At 43.8% G+C, this 19,544-nt stretch overlaps 1 protein-coding gene across 10 annotated transcripts in view; it reads left to right on the forward strand.

Moving 5' to 3' along the window:
• TRIM9 (tripartite motif containing 9) overlaps positions 1 to 18,852 on the forward strand; it is a 104,673-nt gene extending 85,821 nt beyond the window's left edge. For 2 of the 10 annotated variants that reach the window (XM_045504297.2, XM_045504296.2), the window contains exons 8-13: positions 7,941 to 8,129; positions 10,628 to 10,669; positions 11,086 to 11,109; positions 11,938 to 12,241; positions 14,674 to 14,836; positions 16,822 to 18,852. In XM_045504297.2, coding sequence (XP_045360253.2) covers positions 7,941 to 8,129; positions 10,628 to 10,669; positions 11,086 to 11,109; positions 11,938 to 12,241; positions 14,674 to 14,836; positions 16,822 to 16,884 — 785 coding nt within the window. In that variant the 3' untranslated portion in view covers positions 16,885 to 18,852. Of the gene's footprint in view, positions 1 to 4,440; positions 4,455 to 7,940; positions 8,130 to 10,627; positions 10,670 to 11,085; positions 11,110 to 11,937; positions 12,242 to 14,673; positions 14,837 to 16,821 lie in introns of all 10 variants that reach the window. The other 8 variants (XM_010966977.3, XM_010966976.3, XM_045504293.2 and 5 more) reach the window with 6 other exon arrangements.
• The last annotated feature ends 692 nt before the right edge of the window (positions 18,853 to 19,544 follow it).

Consider the following 19,544-nt stretch of genomic DNA (forward strand, 5'->3'; position numbering starts at 1 on the left):
CCTCAAAACCATGGTACCACCTCACCTCTCCAGCGTTAAGGTAACCACCCCACGATCCAGGTAGTCCTCTTACAGTCAAGAAGTAAGCGACAGCGACTTGTGACTGCGGGGGAGGAGTTCAGGCCTAGACGCTCCCGTGCTGTCCTCACAGCAGGGCCCTTGGTGCCACTCAGCTCTCTCTTCCTCCCTTACACGGAGCTCAGTGACCCATCTGCGAAGAACACAGCAGACTAGACGTGTCATATTAGAAGAGAGAAGAATTTGGCATAGAAGTGAATGGAGGCTGTTGGCAGCCTTGAGCATGGAAGGTAACTGGAGAAACTGTGAACAAACCGAAAAAAAAAAAAGAAATCTAAAGAGAGCATTCTGTGGCATATGCTCAGATTAAGAAAGTCAGAAAGTATATAATGAATTTTAAAAAGATTTCCACCTAATACATTTAAAAGTCAGTTTATTGTCTGGAGCCCTTAGTAATGGGATATTAGGTCCATGTCAGACGGCTTTATGGAATCAAACATGAAATAAGTGCCTCCCAAGTCTATGATAATAAACCCTACTACATATTGTGTCCAGCTTCTAAGAACTTTCTTCACTGTCCACTAAAAACTTCCATGGAAAATGACAGCAAATATTTGTAGGACACTGAAATCCAGTAGAATTGTATTAAAACTACCCATTCACTGCAAGGTCCTAAGGAAAAAATAAAGATTCTTTTCTGCTTGCCCTAAGCCCACTGTGTAGACTTTCTGCCTCTGTCCCCATTGCTGATGTCTAAACTGCTCCCCTGTCCTGTTGCTGCGACATTCTAGATTCACCCTGTGTATTAGTTTCCCATTGCTCCTTTAACAAATTACCACAAGTTTAGCAGCTTAAAACAACACTAACTTAGCACCTTATCACAGTTCTAGAGGTCAGAATCCTAAATGGGTTTCCCTGGGCTAAAAGCAAGGAGTAGCTGGGCTGCATATCTTGGAGGCAGTTCCAGGGGAGAATCTGTTCTGTTTCTTTTTCCAGCTTCTGGAAACCACCTGCGTTCCTTGGCTCACAGCCCCTTCTTCCATCTTCAGAATCAGCAGCGTGAGATCTTCCAGCCTTTTTCTGACTCTGACTCTCCTGCTTCCCTTTCACAAGAGTCCTTGTGATTGACTATCTTGGGTCCATCTGGATAGTCCAGGATAATCTCCCCATCTCAAGATCCTTCACTTAATCATCCCTGCAGAGTCCCTTTTGCCATGTTAGGTGACATATTCACAGATTCCGGGGCTTATGACACGGAGCATTGTTTTTGGCAGGCCATTATGCTACCTGTCACACTCTAAGAGGAAAGTATCATCATCATCATCATCATTATCCCGCTCTGCATATGGGAAAACTGAGCCTCAGGGAGGTTAAATGACATGTCAGACCTGGGCCTTTCAGCTCCAGTGCCCGGCGCAGTGCACTATGATGCTGACATAAAAGAGTGCTGTGTGCACTCAACCAAAAAGGAAGGAAAGAGGGAAAACTATCCTAAGTCTGTTTGCTGGATGTCTGACAGCAGTTTGTGGAAGCAGTGTTGTGTAGCTGCCTCATGTGTTCATCCGGAAACCCCAGGCAGAAATAGGATTTTAATACTTTCAAAGAGTCATGTAAGAGTTTTGTTCAAAAGAATAGTGTGCCTGCTTTAAGAGGGAGATGTGGAGCTGGCTCTGGTCTCCAGCACAGTACCCAAGCACCTCCTTGGGTCCTTCCTGTCCTTTTTGCATATCTCTCCGTTTCCTTCAGGTCCCCCCCGCCCTCCGGGGTGGCTTCCCTCCACTGGATACCAGTGGATGCTCTTGGCTGTCTCACTGCCTGGGAAGGAAAAGGAATGTCAGAGCCACATCTTCAAGGTCCTTGAAAGACCCCACCAAGTAGCTCTGGGATGAGAAGCGCTGCTCAGGTTGAAACCCCTGAGCTGTTTACTCATAGATTCTCTCAGCCCTCCAGATCTCAAGCATGAGGAAAAGTGGGGAGGAGGCAATCAGTGATAATGAGAGAACCAGGCTGCAGATGAGGCTGAAAATTCCAGCGCTCTCTGCACACAGCTGCCCAGAGCAGTGGAAAAAGAGTGCTCTCAAGCATCCTTTTACTTGAATGTCCACAGGAGCCATCTCCCCAGCGCTTTCCAGGATGGTTTTATCTAATGATAGCAAAAGGGTTGGGATTCTTGAAATTACATCTTAGAGATTGCTTTCTAAAAAGGGACGTAGAAGGTGTTATTCATAAAGATTAAAAATGCCTTTTTCTCTCCCATTAGACTCTCAGCATCACAGTACCCTTTCCAGTGTGATAGCTCCTCCTCCCACACATCAAAGGAAATAACCCAGAGAATATTCAGAGATGCAGGCAGAATACAGGCCCAGAACGACCCCAGATACATCTGTTCAAAATCTCTTTGCAGACATTTTATGGTGACTTGGGGCCAGGATAAGTACTGCTCTCTTAAACTTTAATGTACTGAGACACCATCAGTGTCCCCCCAACCCTCCACCACCAGAGAAGATGTAATCTCATCTGACCTCAGCCTGCCCTTCCCGTGTGGCCAGAATCCCAAAGGGGAGGGTGATGTGTGTTTGCCCAGTCATCACAGTCCATGGAAATACTCTATGTAGACGAGAAAGATTCATCCTCAATACAGTGCAGGATTTGGAGAATGATACTATACAAACCTTGGTCCCCCTGAGACCACCGGAAGCGGCCCCATGGCCCGGATCATAAACCTTATCTTTTACACATTTCCAAGGGGCAAAAGAGCAGCATTGGCCTTGTCACACACACACACACCCCAATTTTAATCACCAGGAAATGATCCTGCCTGGGCCCCTGTCCTGTCCCATCACAGCTGGTAGTGTGACTCAGATGTGTCCTTTAATCTCTCTGGACTTTGGGGGTTTTGTTTTTTATGGTTTTGTTTTTGTTTTTGTTTTTGGTGAAGAGTTGTCTCTAAGACTATAGACTTAGAGTAGATGACCTCTTAAGTTCTTTACAGTTAATACCCCCTGGTTTTCTTCTGTGGCTTCTCTCTTCAGAATTACTGCTAAAAGCTTTATTTCAGAAAATGCTATGAACAGGCAAAGCCACCTCCTGCTTCCTGCAAGAGTTTTAATGGGTCTTGGAGGTCACCTGTGATACTGAAAATTCTGTGCTGATAGGGGATAGTTGATAAAGGCTCACAGAAGGGAAAGTATACGGTCCCCTGGAGATACTTCCCCCTATGCCTCTGCTTCACCTTTCCTCACTCGGAGCATCAGCGCCACCCCCAAAAGTATTTAGTTAGAAGAATATGCATTTCCAGGACAAATTCCTCATGGTAGGTAAATCATACCTGAACAAATTTGGGTAGATTTTACAGAATTCAAAGTGAGAGGCATAATGATAGCTTTCAGGCCCAGAAAAGAGAGATTTTGTTCCTTTTAATTTTGACAACATGTATGATATCCCAGGGAATTCCCTGCATCTTTTCAGAGGACTGGGTTGGATCCAAACCCTATTTTTACTTCTGGTGAATGGTCTTTGGAGTTGATACTCTGGGGAGCAGTTTAGTCTTTGGAATCTTTTTTGCCTGTTTGAAATATAGGAATGTTCGATTCTTCTGATGATAGTTCCTTATAAATAATGCCATGGTATTATTCTGAATTGGGGTAGAGGACTTGGTGACAGAGTGTACAACTGTCCTGGGGTGGAAGGAGGCTGTTCCCTTTCTTCTTTTAAAAGGAGCTTTTCAAAACAGATTTGTTTCTCGCTTCTCAACTACAATTAACGCCACACTTAAGAAAGATTAAAATACCACCTTTGGCTGTAAATTATGTACCAGTGGGACGTAATTGTGACTTTGGATGCTTATTAGATCATTTAAGGAAACTCAGCCCCCTTCATTCATTTCTTCATCTCTTTTAAAGTCTTCCCAACAAAAGCGAATTATTTTACAGCTGGTTTGTAATTGACACTGCTTGTGCAGCTCTTGGTGGCATATCTTACCCTACTGTGCTCTGAAACACAACCATCATGTTGAGCCAGTATCCAAGGGTCCTTCAGTTATGAAGCTGTTCACTACCAGACAGGCAGATAACCAAGAATTCTACCAGGGCACAAAGGAAGCTGGATTAGTGTACATTGTCATAAAGAACTCCTGTCAGCTTGCTTTTCCTCTTTGAATTCCAAAAATAACATCTCAACGCCTGTGCCTTACATTTCCAAAATATTCTACCACATCCATAGAAATCTTTAGTGTGCTATACATGTTGGAATCAGTCAAGAACTTCTACCCTCCGAAGTGCAAAAATCAATCAATAATGTAAGACAAGAATTTTCTTTAAATTATTCTTTTTCTTACAGTCAGCTCTCCTCCCAGCCCTGTGTTTCCCAGCTGCTTAGTTCTAATGTGATGTCTGCTAGTGAACAAATAATATGAATGTGTAGTAAGCCAAAAAGGAGTACGCTACTAAAATATTCTTTTTTTGCCTCAAACCCAAGAGTCAGTAGATAATAAGTGTGGTCCCCAGCCAGCCTTTGCTTTGATTATTCTTGATTGCTTCTTTCAAGCAGAGGACCTAATCTCAGAATCCAGCCAGCCCAGGTGGGAAGGGAAAGCAGTCCAGGTAAAGGCAAGAGGAGAACAAAGGCCATTGACACAGTCAAGCGAAAGTGTGTCTTGACACATTTCTATTATAAACGCCATCCCCATCCCAGAATTACTGATCTGCCCGGGGTCACCACCCCCACATTCAGTTGGCATTCTGTTTTCCATTGCTCTTTCTTGCTAAACTGCTTTCACTCAGCAAATCTCTTCAGCAGACAGGATCACTGCTTGGGATGAAACATGATAAGAAATTTTAAGGAACTATTTGTCTTTCTCTAGTGACCTATACATTAAAAATTAATAATAATCATCTGGATATTAGCTGTGACCTGAAACATAGCTTTGTATCATGTATTCTTAAAAAAAAAAAAGCACTAACCTCATTCCTCTTTGTTGTGACTAATAGAATATGAATGGCTGAGAATCCTCCAGATCTCAGTAGTTGTACTTTGAAGGAGAGGTGAGGAAGCGGGATGGACATCCGTCCCTCATCCTGTGGGGATAACACAGAACACACACTTGGCTAGCTGTGTGTGTGCCCAGTGTTCATTGTGGGATTTGGTCAAAGATGGGTGTGGCACTGCTATCCCCAATACTGTCTTACTGTCTTGGGTTCATGTCTTTGAACATGTCAGAGGGACATGACGAGGAGAGTGAAGATTTGAAATCCACATCCTAGAAGAAAGTTTGGAAGTAGTTTCTGTTTAGCCCTGAGAAAGAATGGTTTAAAGGGGACCCGTGACTGCTCTCAAATATTTGAAGACCCAGTGATCTGCATGGCCCCAGAGAGTAATGCTGCAGTGGAGGAGCAGAGCTCCCAGACAGGTGTATCCAGACCAGTACAAGAACACCTGTAAACTGGGGGGCCTGGCCGGAGGCCATGAGACCTTCAACCCAGGGGATTTCAAGGGGCAGCTTGATGGTTGCTGCTCTGATGTTATCAAGATAAGTGCCTTCTCTCTAAGACTCCCGCAACCTAAGGTAATATCACGTGGCATAGATGACCTACAGGCAGCTGATCCAACATTTGCACCACATGCATGGGGAAGGGCTCAAAGGTTCTGGCTGGTGGAAAGTTCTCTAGAACTTCATTTGGACAGTTTTCATGACGAGGTAGTAAATTTTTTTTTAGGAGCTTCTTAGAAAAAATGGAATAAGAGTCCAGGTAGTAGGGTATGGGAGGCCATAGGTGGGAAAAACTCCGGGACAGAGATGGAATGATTGGATACCATGGATATTAAGTAAGCTTGCCTAAAGAGAGAGCGTGGTTCAAGAATGAGAATGGTCAAGGAAAATTGGGTCATCAGTAAATAACAGCTCTACATAAAAGAACAGGAAAACCAACCATTTAGTGTCAAGTTACTGGTCGCCTGTGTAACCATAGCTGCCCTCAGCCCCTACCCCGCACAGAGGTGCCGTCACCAACTCTAAGTTCTTCCTTATGATGAGACTAGAAAAGGTGAGTACCGTGGGACTGGATATGCTCCCCGAGTCTGGATTCAGTACACATCTCTTCACTGGTTTTCAGATGATTACTCGAGGGTATGGTATACTCTGAAATTCATTTTACTGTAAGAGTCCTTTCCCTTCATTTTCAGGGCAACCAGAATTTTCGGTATAATGACTTGATTGTTATCACCTGGTGAAAAATACCTCTCCAAGCAAATTCTTGTTAATAAAAATCTTTTACTGACATAAATAGAATTGTAAATGCCATCTCTCCCTAAAAGAAGCCCATGCCAGTTTGTGGTGCTGTGCTATTTATTGTCTTTCAAATTTTTCTGTTAAACTGAAAAACCAATTCCCCCTTGAGATAATTAGAAATCATTTTTGATTTACCATTTCTGGACAAAGAAATGACCACACATGTCAAGTTACCCAAACCATATGAAATTTAGGTAGAAGAAAACTCAAATGAATGCATTATTATTGGGAACACCATGCCTTAACTCCATAAATAGCAATTCCTATTCTCTGAAAATCTGGTTTATACTTTTCTGTTTAAAAAAAAAAGTGCACACACACACAAACACACACACACACATTTCCCCCAAGGGTAAGTCTAAAGCCTGAAAAGCTAATTAATTTTAATGTTATAAGTTCAGAAATGAAAACGGAGCTGGGTTGGCAGTATTAAATTGAAACCCACCTATACCCTTGCTCTGAGCTCTCAAGTAGAATCCTATTCTGCACACACATGCTCCATTGAACATGCACAGAATAGCATTTTCATAGGATGAGGGTGTGTTCAACACAGAGGAGCATGCTAACAGACTCAAACCAGAAAAATATCCCACGAATGTGCTCTGGCCACGAAAACAAAATTATGTTTTCAATGAGAAGAAATTTCCTCGATGGTTTTCGACATAGAGTGCTACCATCATGCCACCTATATTTCCTAAATTATTACTATCAAACTGAGTTCTAAGAAAGCCCTAACTGGTAAAACATCTCTCTGACCAGATCACCCCACTGCATACAACCAACTTACTCTTTCATAAATGAGAAAGGAGCAATTTTAGTAATTTAGAGAAACTACTCCTAAATTGCTCTAAATTCTAAAACCAGATCAAGTAATTGATACGTTCTCACTGTGGTATAATAGTGATCTTTGTGCCAGACCTAACTACCTGAAAATAAAGACATTTTTTGCCACTAATGCACCTCACCACTGCCCACGGTCTGTTTATTGTTAGAGACCCAGAGGTGGTCAGGGATATCCCTAGAGTCTGATCTTAATTCAGGGACAAAGGTAAGGCTCTTTCCCGATTATTTGTTCAGCCCTATCTTCCTCTCCTATTTAAAGAGCAAGTCTTAAGCGTATTGGTATAGAAAAAGCTTCTCGTCCATTTAGAAATAGAAAAAATATATATATATTAAAAGAGAAAAGGGAAAATACGGAACAGCAAAGAATTGGTCAAAATCATCATTTCTTACATAGAAACCTTGTAAGATGCCATTGGACAAGTAGGAACATCCAAGGGGGCTGAAGAGGGTAGCGTGTTCATCACCTCTTGGTCATCAGTGGACCTCTGAGGTTTCTAAATTCAACTCGAAACTATATAATTAAAAGGAAACCTTCCAATACTTTCTCTACCACTAAAAACTGGGAGGAAATGAAAACAATTGTCTGAGATATTTGAAGTGTCCTCTGGTCTTGGTTTCTGACCTGCTGAGAATTCCCTCCCAGTCTCAAATCACACTGGTTTGGTCATGTCTGTGGCATCTGCGGGGTGGATGAGGCTTTGTGAAAAAAGCATTCGTAAGGCAGGTCTTGGGGAACCGCGCACGGGCAGGTAGCAGATTTCTGATCTCTAGTTTGCATTGATCTTACATTTAGACACAGATTCAGAAGAACAGACACTCCCTTTTCCAGTGCCTTCGGAAAGATTGCCGCTCCGTAGAATGAGTCCTTTCTCCTCTACCCTTAATCTACAACCCAGCTTCCCGGGGAGATCCTACTTTGATTTCCGATCCTCACCCCACCAGCTGAGCTTGCATTCCTCTTTACAGTCTCTCAATGCACCGGGTGAGCTGAGCTCGTCTGACCTTTCCTCTTCATCTCTGTGCCTTGAAGGCATCTCTGAAATAGCTGTTTTGTTCTTGCCGTTCATGTGCGTGGAGAGGCCAATGAGCTGTCTCTGTGTATGTGGCCTGCTTCTGGGATGAGGAGCATTTGGGTGATGGAGCTTTGTGGCATTCTTGTTTGTCATGTGAGGATCAACCTCTATGGTCGGTGTATATGATGGTGTTGGAAAGTGTTGAGTGAAGTCGTTCTTTTTGCACGAGCTGGTACCACCATGGGAAACCTGCTGTGTCATCACATGCATCGGCATAGCACGCACCAGTGCCGGCTGCGTGGAGGCTGTGGCCTTAGTTTGGAGATTTGCAACCCTGCTGTATCCAGGAAACCAGCTGTGTCTGGGAGACTGGATCAGTGCATCCAGCCTGGAGTGGTCTGATTAAACATAGACTCAAGAGATCTTTATTGAAAAAATAAAAGTGTAAAACTTGCCAACAGCAGAATGCACCATGTGTAGCAGGCAAACCGGAGAGTAGAAAGTGAAAGTATTTTCTGCAAAAGCCTCTGCTCCATGGTCCAACAGTCGGTCTCACGGCTGATTTTTTTCTAAGCAAAGAGGGGACCCACCACCAGCTGAATCAGAAACCGTCAACTAGCTTAAGGCCCAAAGATGGGAGTCCCTGAAAAGTCTGGCCTCCTCAAAGTTACCCACAGCCAAGAGAGCCGTGGCAGGGCTTCAGGCTCATATGAGGGAAGCTAGACTAGTGTTTCTGTGTGGTGAACTCGGTCTAGCCAATAGAATCTTAAAACATCTAACACGCAGACCTTTGTGATCTCTTCAGGACTATATTGTAATCAGGGATACACACGATGCACATTTCACATTTCCAAAGGTTTCTTTTCTCTTTTATTTTATTCTTTTTGCTCATCCCACATTCTGGAATGAAGAAGGCCACAGCATGACAGTGCAAAAAGGATGCAGGGACTTCAAGCTCTCTTGAAAATGACATTTTTCTTTGTGCTTTTTTGTTTCTTATTGTTTTTCTGTGCACTACTGGCTTTTAAACATGCTTTGTTATGGAACTCTTTGCACTTGTGTCTAATGTACTGAAATATTGTTGTAGTCTTTGTAATGTATATTGTCTCAAGAATTAAATGAAATGTGGGTTTGGGGATATTTGATGGCTGTACTTGACGCCATTGTTCTAGCTGTCTTGTTGAATCTTAAATGTACGATGGTATGTTTAAAGTAGTGTAAAAAGATTTCAAAAACTTGTTTTGAAAAAGACTTGCACAAGGCATGATTCATTTAAAAATTTTAAAAGCCCTATTCAAATTCTACAAGTTGATTTCCAAAGCTAGCTATGAGATTCGGTTTTGAAACTCAATGTGTTCTGTACTCACTAAGCTCCAAGCTGTGAGTAGGAATTGAAGTGATGGTTGATAGAAACTAAATATCAGCCATGAGTTGGAGAAAATTATTCTTTTGCATATGAAGTCATCCCAGAGAAATATAAAGTAACCAAAAGTGAGGTCATAATCTTTACATTTTGTTTTTAATTCAATCAGTAGTCCTTTCTAAGTTGCTTTCTTAATTCTTCTAAAATTCTTTTAATTCAGTGTAATATCCTTCATTTAGCACATAAGGGCTTTAGAGTGTTGAAAAAAAAATAAATGATTCTTTCTAGAGGATACCCTAGTACTCATCAAAAATGTTTCCTAGATCAGTCACTGATACCACTTGAAATTGTAGTTCACACACCTTTGAACATCTTAAGACTAGACTGTTTCATCCACCTGAGGAAACTTCTCACGGGTTAGGTAGGGCATTCCCAAATGTTAAGGAAGGGGGAAGGTGGTTGTGAGAATTCCACAGGTGATTCCAACATATCCCTGAGGCCACTCCTCACCCACTGCCCCCACCTTCTTTGGTGAAAAGGACTGATGTAGTAAAGCACTCTAAGATGGAGACTAGGTCATTTTTGTTTTTACTACGTTTAATTCATGTCATTATTAATAATTATCAGATGTATGTATTAACATACAGATTACATTACACATTTAGTTACATAATTATCATTTGACTTGGGCCCAAGTCACAACAAATGCCTTTTGGCATAATTAGAGTTAGAAGTACACGGCATAGTGATGCAGAATGGAGTGTTACCAAGATCCAGTGTTTTCTCCATTTCAGTTGGAAGCCTTCTTAATATGGAAACTTTAGTGGAAAAGATTGAACTTGGAAGATGATGAAAATTTAAGCAGTAAAGTTTAGAAACAATTGGAGAAGAATTTATTAAGTGGGGGGAAAAGATGTACCATTCATTTTGAAAGAGCAGAGAAGCAATTTTTACCCAACCAAGTAAACTAACATAAAAAGGGCTTTGGTTTTTCATGAATCAGGCCTCTGGTGACTCTGTTCAGCTGGTGCTTTTTACGTGTATACAAATTATTTTTATCAACCTGGTTGTTTCATAGCTTTGATGTGTAGTATCTCTTTATAGGATGCAATTTTGAGACACACTCTGCACCTTACTCTCAATTAGGCAAGTATACCTATTGTAATTGTTCTCTTTTACTGATGTGACCGATATGCTCCATTCCCTTCACAAAATAAACGGCAGCAGCTTATTCTATGTCAATAAAATTGTCTAATTGTCATTCAAATCCCATTGTAGCCATTTCTCACGTACTTACAAAGGTGGAAAAGATACGTGGATTTTGAAATTTTATGCCTCAAAGATTACCTTTCCCCCCAGTTTTCTTGTACATCAATGCAAAGCACTCTTTATAAGCAGAGCACTTGTGGGCAAAGGCACTAGTCAGACCAAAGGTTGTAGTGTTTGCAGGTTTAAACTAAACTCTTTTTTGATATTGTTTTATCAAAAGAGACATATTTTCTTATCAATGTCAATTTTGCTTCCTGTTTCTCTCTCCCATGCCTCACTTGGAATGACAACAGTTGACATTAAAAAGCTGTTGGCAGGTATGGAATAACCTTATTCTGTTACAAATAGCAAAGACCACAGTGCATGTGAGGTGGTTCACAGGTTTGAGAAATCAGCAATTTTGTCTGTCTGAGCGCATTCTTGGCAGGCGGCTTTCAGAACTCGGGCATAGCTCTGTGTACCAAGACGTCATTCTCTCTGCACCTAATGTCCAAAATGTTTCAAATGTTTGTTTTAGGAGTAACACGCAAACTGCATTCTTAAGTGTGAAGGAAGCAACCTGTCTCACATCCAAGTCACAATCACTCAAGAAAAGTAGTTTCTGTTGCTGTTAGCTTTCAAGCTTTCAAGCTTTCACTAACACTGAGGACATTTTCAAAACGACTTGATCTGAGCACTTCTGCCGAAGGACGATTTCCTTGTTTCACTCAGTGTGTTTTATCCCTCCTCCATCTAGGACTCTAGATCCTAGCCTCCCCGTCTCAGGGTTACACAGGCATCTTAGCGCATCCCTCCCCCTTATGTCTCTGGTGTACTGTTCTGCCAGTCACCGGGTGAAGGGACTTGCACCTTCCAAACCGATGCCACTTCACTCCCGGATCACCTGGTTGGGAGTGCAGTCTGAGCCAGGTAACCCCTGCTGAATCGGTTGTGTGTCCTCCGTCTGCTTCTGGGCTCAGAGAGCACCAGCTCCCAGGACGAGCGCCCTGTCTGCTCACTCACGGCCCTTTCTGGCCCCGGACGCCTCCTTCCTGCATGGCAGCATGCAAACGGAACAAGATGCTCCTCACCTGCCCAGGAGTGAGTGATGGGGTTGAGCCCATCGGGTCCCTCTTAGTAACCGCCCTCCCTTCTGTTGTTCCCAGTGGCCTGGTTTGCTTTCGACCCCGGCTCTGCACACTCTGACATCATCTTCTCCAATGACAACCTGACTGTGACCTGCAGTAGCTACGATGACCGGGTGGTGCTGGGGAAGACCGGCTTCTCCAAGGGCGTCCACTACTGGGAGCTCACTGTGGATCGCTATGACAACCACCCTGACCCTGCCTTCGGTGTGGCTCACATGGACGTGATGAAAGATGTGATGTTAGGAAAGGACGACAAAGCTTGGGCAATGTATGTGGACAATAACCGGAGCTGGTTCATGCACAACAACTCGCACACCAACAGGTACCCTGCAGCCCTCAAACCGAGCCTTCTTCACGTTGGCTTCTGGTCTAGAATGACAGCCCAACTTCAAAGACCTGTGAAATAGACAACATTGAGGAAGTAAGGCAGGCGATCTTTAAGTAAAAGTTCTACTGATCTGAGCCGAGTCCACCCTGGTATTTTATTTTTTTACACAATGAGAGAGACATGAGTACTTTCCTAGGCCCCTTTCTTGCTGTATTCCATCCAGGGCTGGAAAATAAGAATCCCTGTGCATAGAAACATTCCAGGATTCTAAAACCCAGACTTACAACTTACCAGAAAAGCACTTTTGGACAAGGTACTTCATTTTTCTGAACCTCGGTTTCCAAATCCACCAAATTAGAAAAGTCATATTTTGCCATGCAGAAATGTTCCCGTGATTAAATGAAACATGCAAAAATGCCTCCCATCAGAGGCACCTGAAAATAGAAGCCATTGTTCTTATGATGATGATTATCAATGCCACTGCTCAGAATAGTAGCCATTCATTAAACTAAATTTTGTGAATGCCAATTTGGAGAGTTTTATGCTTGAAGAACTCTCTTATTATAGTGTGGTTTCAGAGCACCCAGTTTTCTGGGAAAAGAACACAGTAATCACCTTAGGTTTGCCTTTACCACCAAAATATAGGCAGTTATAATTTAACCCATACTATGTTTTCTCTAGATTTCTGTTTTCACTTGGTTTGTGTTTTCTTCCTCATCCGTATTTTTCACAAATTTCCTAGGTAGAGAAGTATCCTTTATGGGCCTTGGTCTACCTTACCGTCAAAGATTTCCCCAGGATACATTTTCATTGGTATCTCTTGGGGTGAGGGGTCGGAAATACAATTGTATTCAGTCTGATCACTAGGAAAGTAAGTCGGGCAGTGGTGGGCAGTGGACATTTTTTGTGTCCTCATCATTGCTCCTTTTCGAGCGAGCAGGACTCCCAGGGCCTCCACTTCCTTTTCCCTCGAATAGTTTCTTTACGCCTGCATTCAGTTGTATGTTATTAACCATCACTTGAAGTGCACACACATGCCATTTCAGCCTGATAGCAAATCCGACTAGATGTAGATAAACCATTATCTTCAGTGATTCACATTTGGGGGACGCCTCTGTGACTACATTCCCGATTCCATCACCCATGTACCATACTTTTCCTTTTCAGCTTATCTATTTTGGAGTAAAGGAATGAATAAGCTGGGAGGGTATAGCTCAAGTTGTAGAGCACATGCTTAGCATGCACAAGGTCCTGGGTTCAATCCCCAGTACTCCCTCTAAAAACAAATAAATAAACCTAATAACCTCCCCCAGCAGCCAAAAAAAAAAAAATCCCTAGGAAGAAAAAGAAAAAGAAAAAGGAATGAACAATATAATAGCACAGCTGCCACACTATGCAGAGAAACACTTTCTTAAGTCAGAACACGTCTGCTTGTGTATAAGCTGCATGTCACCAGTGCCGTCGTCGTTGAAGCTGGGAGTTTCCAAGATGCAGTTGATACCCCTGTGCTTTAAAGCCCATGTGCATTCTGTATTCTACATGCTGGGCTTGCGGGTGAGTGGGGAAGACAACACTAACATTTCTGTGCTCTGCTGAGATGAGGATGAAGTTCAGTATTGCTAGATCTCAAAGAGGAGGAAAAAGACAAATCTGATCATCCAGGCTTAATGGCTTTTGTGAAACTATCAGTTGAAGAAAAAGACACAATTTATAGTCAAATGACAATCACTCCAACTGGTACAGTGTAATTAATTATTTCACCTTACAGAGAGGAGACCCCTCTCCTTCAGTGTTGCCATTTTACAGAGCGCCTCCAACTTCTCAACATGCCCAAAATTACCATCTTTCTGAAATGAGTTTTTCTATTTAATGGATAACATCAGGCCCCAAGTCCAGTTTTTCACATCTGTGTTTTAGGTTCAGATTCAATTCTTCTTTACTTTGACTTTCCAATTAAATCACGTTGGATTTAATGATGTTTCATGCACACTGTCTGTGCCAAGCGTGCAAGCCAGCTCTGGGCAGAGCTTTGATAGCCCAAAGGCTGCTGGCTGCTCTCGGGCTTCGGCGTTTTGCCGGCCTAGTACTGTGGCTCAGCAGCAGAGCCCCTGTATGGAGGTGCTCACCATCGGCAGCAGCAGAGCAGCACAGCTGAACCTCACAGGGGAGCAAAAACTCTTACTGCTTTTACATACAAAGCCCAGATACATACACAGCACATAAACAGATACACAGTGTATCTGTGCTATTAAAATGTATGTGAGGAGGGGGGGTTGGGGGGAAAAAACGTTTTAAAAGGCTCCTGGGGTGGGGGTGGGGAACAGCACCTTTAAACAGGTTGAGAAATACAGGTTTAACCATACGAAACAGGAAGCTGCTAGAATGACGACAGGCAAGTGAAACCCAACTGTTTTCTTTTCCCACAGAACTGAGGGAGGGATCACAAAGGGGGCCACGATCGGGGTCCTCCTCGACTTAAACAGAAAAACCTTGACATTTTTTATCAACGATGAACAGCAAGGCCCCATAGCGTTTGAGAACGTGGAGGGGCTGTTCTTCCCGGCGGTCAGCCTGAACAGGAATGTGCAGGTGAGCTGTGGGCTCCGCTCCCAGGGCTGCCCGCTGGTGGTGAGCTGGGCCCCTGACCGGGAAGGCCCAGATCAAGGGGGGTGGGGGGATGGACAGAGACAAGTGAGAGGACTCCGAACCAGCATAAGCACTCCGTTATACTTGGACACAGTCTAGTGAACAGCACGTGGGAAACTCCTAGTTCTTTGCCTGGCTTGCCGATGATCGTCCCTCTGAGCCCTAGATTCATCTCCGGTAGGAATGAAACTCTTGAACCAGCTGGCATGACAACAAATGGACTGACTGACGCAAAGCCCGTGAGCACCTGAGCATTTCACGTGTGAGGCTGCAGCGTGAGCTCCACGCTCAGAAATGTGGGGCATCTTCTCTGCATTCCTGTTGGCTGTTAGGTGCTCCTGGGACAGAAAACATTATCGCTGCCTGAGAGTTAGTTACTTATGATTTACTGCAAATAAAAACAACAGGTCCTCCTCATTCATTAGTTCAACAAATATCTCTGGAGTGCCTTTAACATATGAGGCACTATTTTAAGTATTTGAAGTATTGTTGTTTTTCAGTGAAAACGAAAAAAATCTTGCCCTCTTAGAGCTCTCTTTCTAGTTATAGGAGGCAGGCAGTAAATAATATGCACAGTTGCTACATTGGTTATATGGTACGTTCGAAGGTGATACGCAATGGAAAGAAGACCGAGAGGAGGGGAAGGGACGAGAGAGCCGGGCTTGGGAGGGCAGCACAGCCTGAGAAGGGTGGTCTGGGTGCTCGGTGTAGGTGGGCCTTCCTACAGTCACAGGTGAGCTGAGCCTTGAAGGAGGTGAGGGAGTGAGCTGTGTGGGGCTTTCCGGGCAGAGGGAGCAGCCAGGGCGGTTTCTGGCAAGGAAGGGCCAGGAAGCTGTGGCTGGGGGAGACAGGGGAGCGGTGGGAGAGAAGAGCAGGGAGCGTCCCGCCAGCCGCTGCTAGGATTGGAGCTTTCACTCCCGTCTTGAGCTGGAATGCTCGTTATCAGCTGTGCACCTCATTCAGCAGATGGCTGTCTGATGATAGAGAGGGCTTGAGGATCAAAACACTGCTGGTGATCTGTGCCCTATTCAGAACCACCATCTTGAGAGCTATTAAAAAAAAATCCATTGTTGCTTATCTGTATGTGCAGTAAAAGTGATTGCAACCCAGTGACCTCTGCCCTTCTCTCTTCCTGCATCTAGATGGGTTTTTATGGGAGGCTGAAATCTAACCTATCAGAGTTCAGCCTCTACATTGGAAAAAAGAAAACCATCCATTTCCCTAGCAGTGTGTCTCAGAAAACCCTCATGCAGAATCTTCCACATTTTCAGCTATTCCCCTTCCCAAGAATATTGTACTTGATGCTCTTCAGGGGTTTCCAGGATGTTCTGAGTATCTTTAGGTCTTGGGCTGGGGAAGACAGGGACAAGAAGGGGAGAGATGACAGCACTGCAGGAAATGCTTCTAGCCTGGCCCAGGCAGCTACCCACTGGGGCATGAGGTTAGACAGAAATAAGTGAAGTAGTATCAGGGCCCATGTTTCCTCGTACCTGACAATCACCTGTGCCATCCCAAATTGGAAGGTTTATCCTAACTGGAATGCCAGTGGACAAATAACAGGGGAAGCATTCTCTACTCATCAGTTCTCCATCCATGGATCTGGCAGTGATCACTGTGATGTGCCCAACAGGCTTTTCTCCCTGCAAATCAGTACCCGTGTCTTCAGTCATAAGGAACACAATCTCCCGAGAATCCTTAGAAGAGGCAGGTGGATGAGAACCATATTATTTGGGATGTGGGAGCCCAGCATGGTGGCCAGGTTCTTAGCACAGGCTGAATTCTCTTTCGCGTCTACTAGAAGAGATGTTACAGAAAACTCAGTAGGATCCTCTTTTAAGTTGGGGACATTCCCACTGTGTCTGGGGAGGGGGCGTGGGGGGCATGGGGGCTCCTGCAGTGCCTCCAGGACTCACAGTCTCTTCCCCCAGGTCACGCTTCACACCGGGCTCCCAGTCCCAGACTTCTACTCCAGCAGAGCATCGATAGCCTAAGGATGGGCTGTGGAGGCACCAGCTGCCTGTTCTGACCTCCACCTGGGAGCGACGGCAAGGCATTCAGCCAGAGCCAGAGCAGGAGAGGGAGGAGGAGGAGAGAAACGCTGGTCCTCGCTGCCCACAGCCCCCTGTCCCTCCGGCCTCTCCACAGCTGTGCCGCCTGCTTTCTCTTCCATGTTCAGTAATTCTAACCAACAAAGGACCTAGACAGCCCACCACGTCACTTCGTTTCCACGCCCAGAGTTTGCTTTTATTTACATTAATTTTTTATGTAGGTGAGTTCCATTTTGTTTCTTTTCTGATCATGTCACTGGTGACTACTGAGCTGGTACTGCCGAGAGGAAATTCTCCTGATAACTTTTTTCCTGAACTTCTGTCAGAGAGGTAGGTGGTAGGGAAGAATGAACTGGATTTGAAGCCGGCAGTCTAGAATGTCCTTGAATGTTCTTGCCCCATGACCTCTCCTGCAGTGTTAGCTCTGCGTAGCTAATCTTTGGGAGGTGGGTAGAGGGAATGCAGCACTGAAAAGTTTTACTCTCTGTTGAAGCACAAAAATCTCAGCTACACAAAGGCTCACAGTGGGGTAGGATCATAAGGCAGCCAGGTCCTTAGGACAGGCCAGAAACCCCAGTCACTGAATGAAACTGGGACGTCTCCAAACAGGGAGGCCAGGGGACTTCATGATTTGGTTCATTTATTTAATCCAAGTTTTTAGTTGAGAACCTTTTATGGACCAGGCACTGTTTTGACACCGGAGACACAGTGACAAATACATAGGTGTGGCCTCTGCCCTCCTGGAGCTTATACGGTCCTAGGAGAACAAACCAAAAATAAAATAATTACAAGTTGTTCCACGTACTAGAAAGGAAATAAACAAGGGCCAAAGGGGCTCATTGGCAAGATCTTTCAGATCCCCTAGAACGAGGCTAAGACTCTATTCATTCTGGCCATAGCACCAGAAACATACCAACTCAATGCCTTTTCAGCTGTGCTATTTTAATTGTGGTACCTCCTGCCATTCATCAAGAGCCCTTCTTTGGTAGAAATGATGTCAGCATTCTTATTTGTTAATGCTGCAATGATACTAAGCCTTAAAAAATGAATGTGAAAAAAAAAAAATAGTGACCAGATGGAGGAGGACCCATTCTCTGTCCTGGGGGATCTTAAGTTCCAGTGCACAGCATTCACATTCTCAGGATTAACACACTTGTCTCCATGTAGACTCACTATCTGTGCCTGTCACAAATGAAAAGTCCATCCACTCTGCTGCCATTCACAGCCTGACTTTCTGGAACAGTTCAAATAATGTTTAGAAGGAAATGAAACTGTAGGTCATTGCTATGACTGATAGCAGAAGAATCAGCTTATTCCATGTAGAGGTAGACTTGTATAAGCTGCCCTTCAGAGCCTTTAGTTTGACAGGAAGTTTTAGAAAATGTAGGACCTGGAAAGAGGTTCTGATTAGTTGTCTAAATATTTGCCAGGGAGCCAAGAAATTCACCAGGAAAAAAACAAGTATAACAAGGGAAGAGGTAGGATGGGGTGGGAAAGCTTACCATTTAAAGTGTTGGCAAAAGTGATCTATGTAAATAGCTCATCATTTACTTTTGAGCTTACTTTATTTAGATAATCTCTATGAGCCGTGGTGTTTTTCTAGTTCAGTGTTCCTAATTTATTGAATGGGTGCTATCCTGTTTGTGTCCACCTTGATCTTTCTTGGCTACAGAAACACTCTGTTGCAGGCCAACACTCATTTGATATTTGATTTACTCTCCAGTGAGACTCAATCGCTGGGCCGCTGTAGACCCATAGTTACTCTTGTTCTTTATTAAATTCATCCTGCTAATTAGATTTCTAGTGATCGGTAACACGTAGTTTACACAGAACTGCAATTATAGATGCATACAGCTACTGTGCTAGAAAACATGGATATTCCTGGTGTGCCAATAAATGACTTTTATGAGAGAGCATCCCATGTCTCTTTAGAATTGTGTAGTCTGGGCCTATTTGGGGTGACAATTTGCTTTTGTCAGAGCAATATTTCTTCAGCAAAGTGTCATTGGACACCCCCCCCCCCAGAGCTCAGGAAAGCACCTGCACTTCACCCCATCTCCTCCAGAGCCTGGCACTGCTTCCTGGTGGTACTCAAATCCTGGGTCTTAACTTAGTGTGAAATGTCAGTAGTTAGATGCTGTTGGGGATCTGCCTCCAAATACTGGGTACTTACTTTAAGAAACCTGCTCCTAAAAAAGCCACAAGCTTGTACCTCAAGAGAGTGTCACTGACTTTTTCTAACCTGGTTCCTTCATCGCTTCTTGGAGTGGCTAAGCATACGATTGTTTTTAAATAATTACAACGTCACTGATCGCCCTTACATTATTATTAGCCTTTTTAAATGAACCACTTTCGTTTTTTATTAAAAGGAAAACACCACCTAAAAGCATATTGAAACCATGAGTTAAATCCATTTCCCAGGCCATCATTCATCAAGGTCGTTTTAAGACTTGCTTGTCCTCCAAGAAGCACGTTGCCTAAACTGTAAGATGTTGGTGGGCGTCATTGTCCAGGAACTTGGAATCAAGCTGTGTCTGGTTCCAGCTGAGCTGATTAAGACGAGATTGGCGCCCCCCACCTTTCAACTGGGCATGCGCGAGAGT

Source organism: Camelus bactrianus, chromosome 6 (genome assembly GCF_048773025.1).
Source record: "Camelus bactrianus isolate YW-2024 breed Bactrian camel chromosome 6, ASM4877302v1, whole genome shotgun sequence".
Lineage (NCBI taxonomy): Eukaryota > Metazoa > Chordata > Mammalia > Artiodactyla > Camelidae > Camelus > Camelus bactrianus.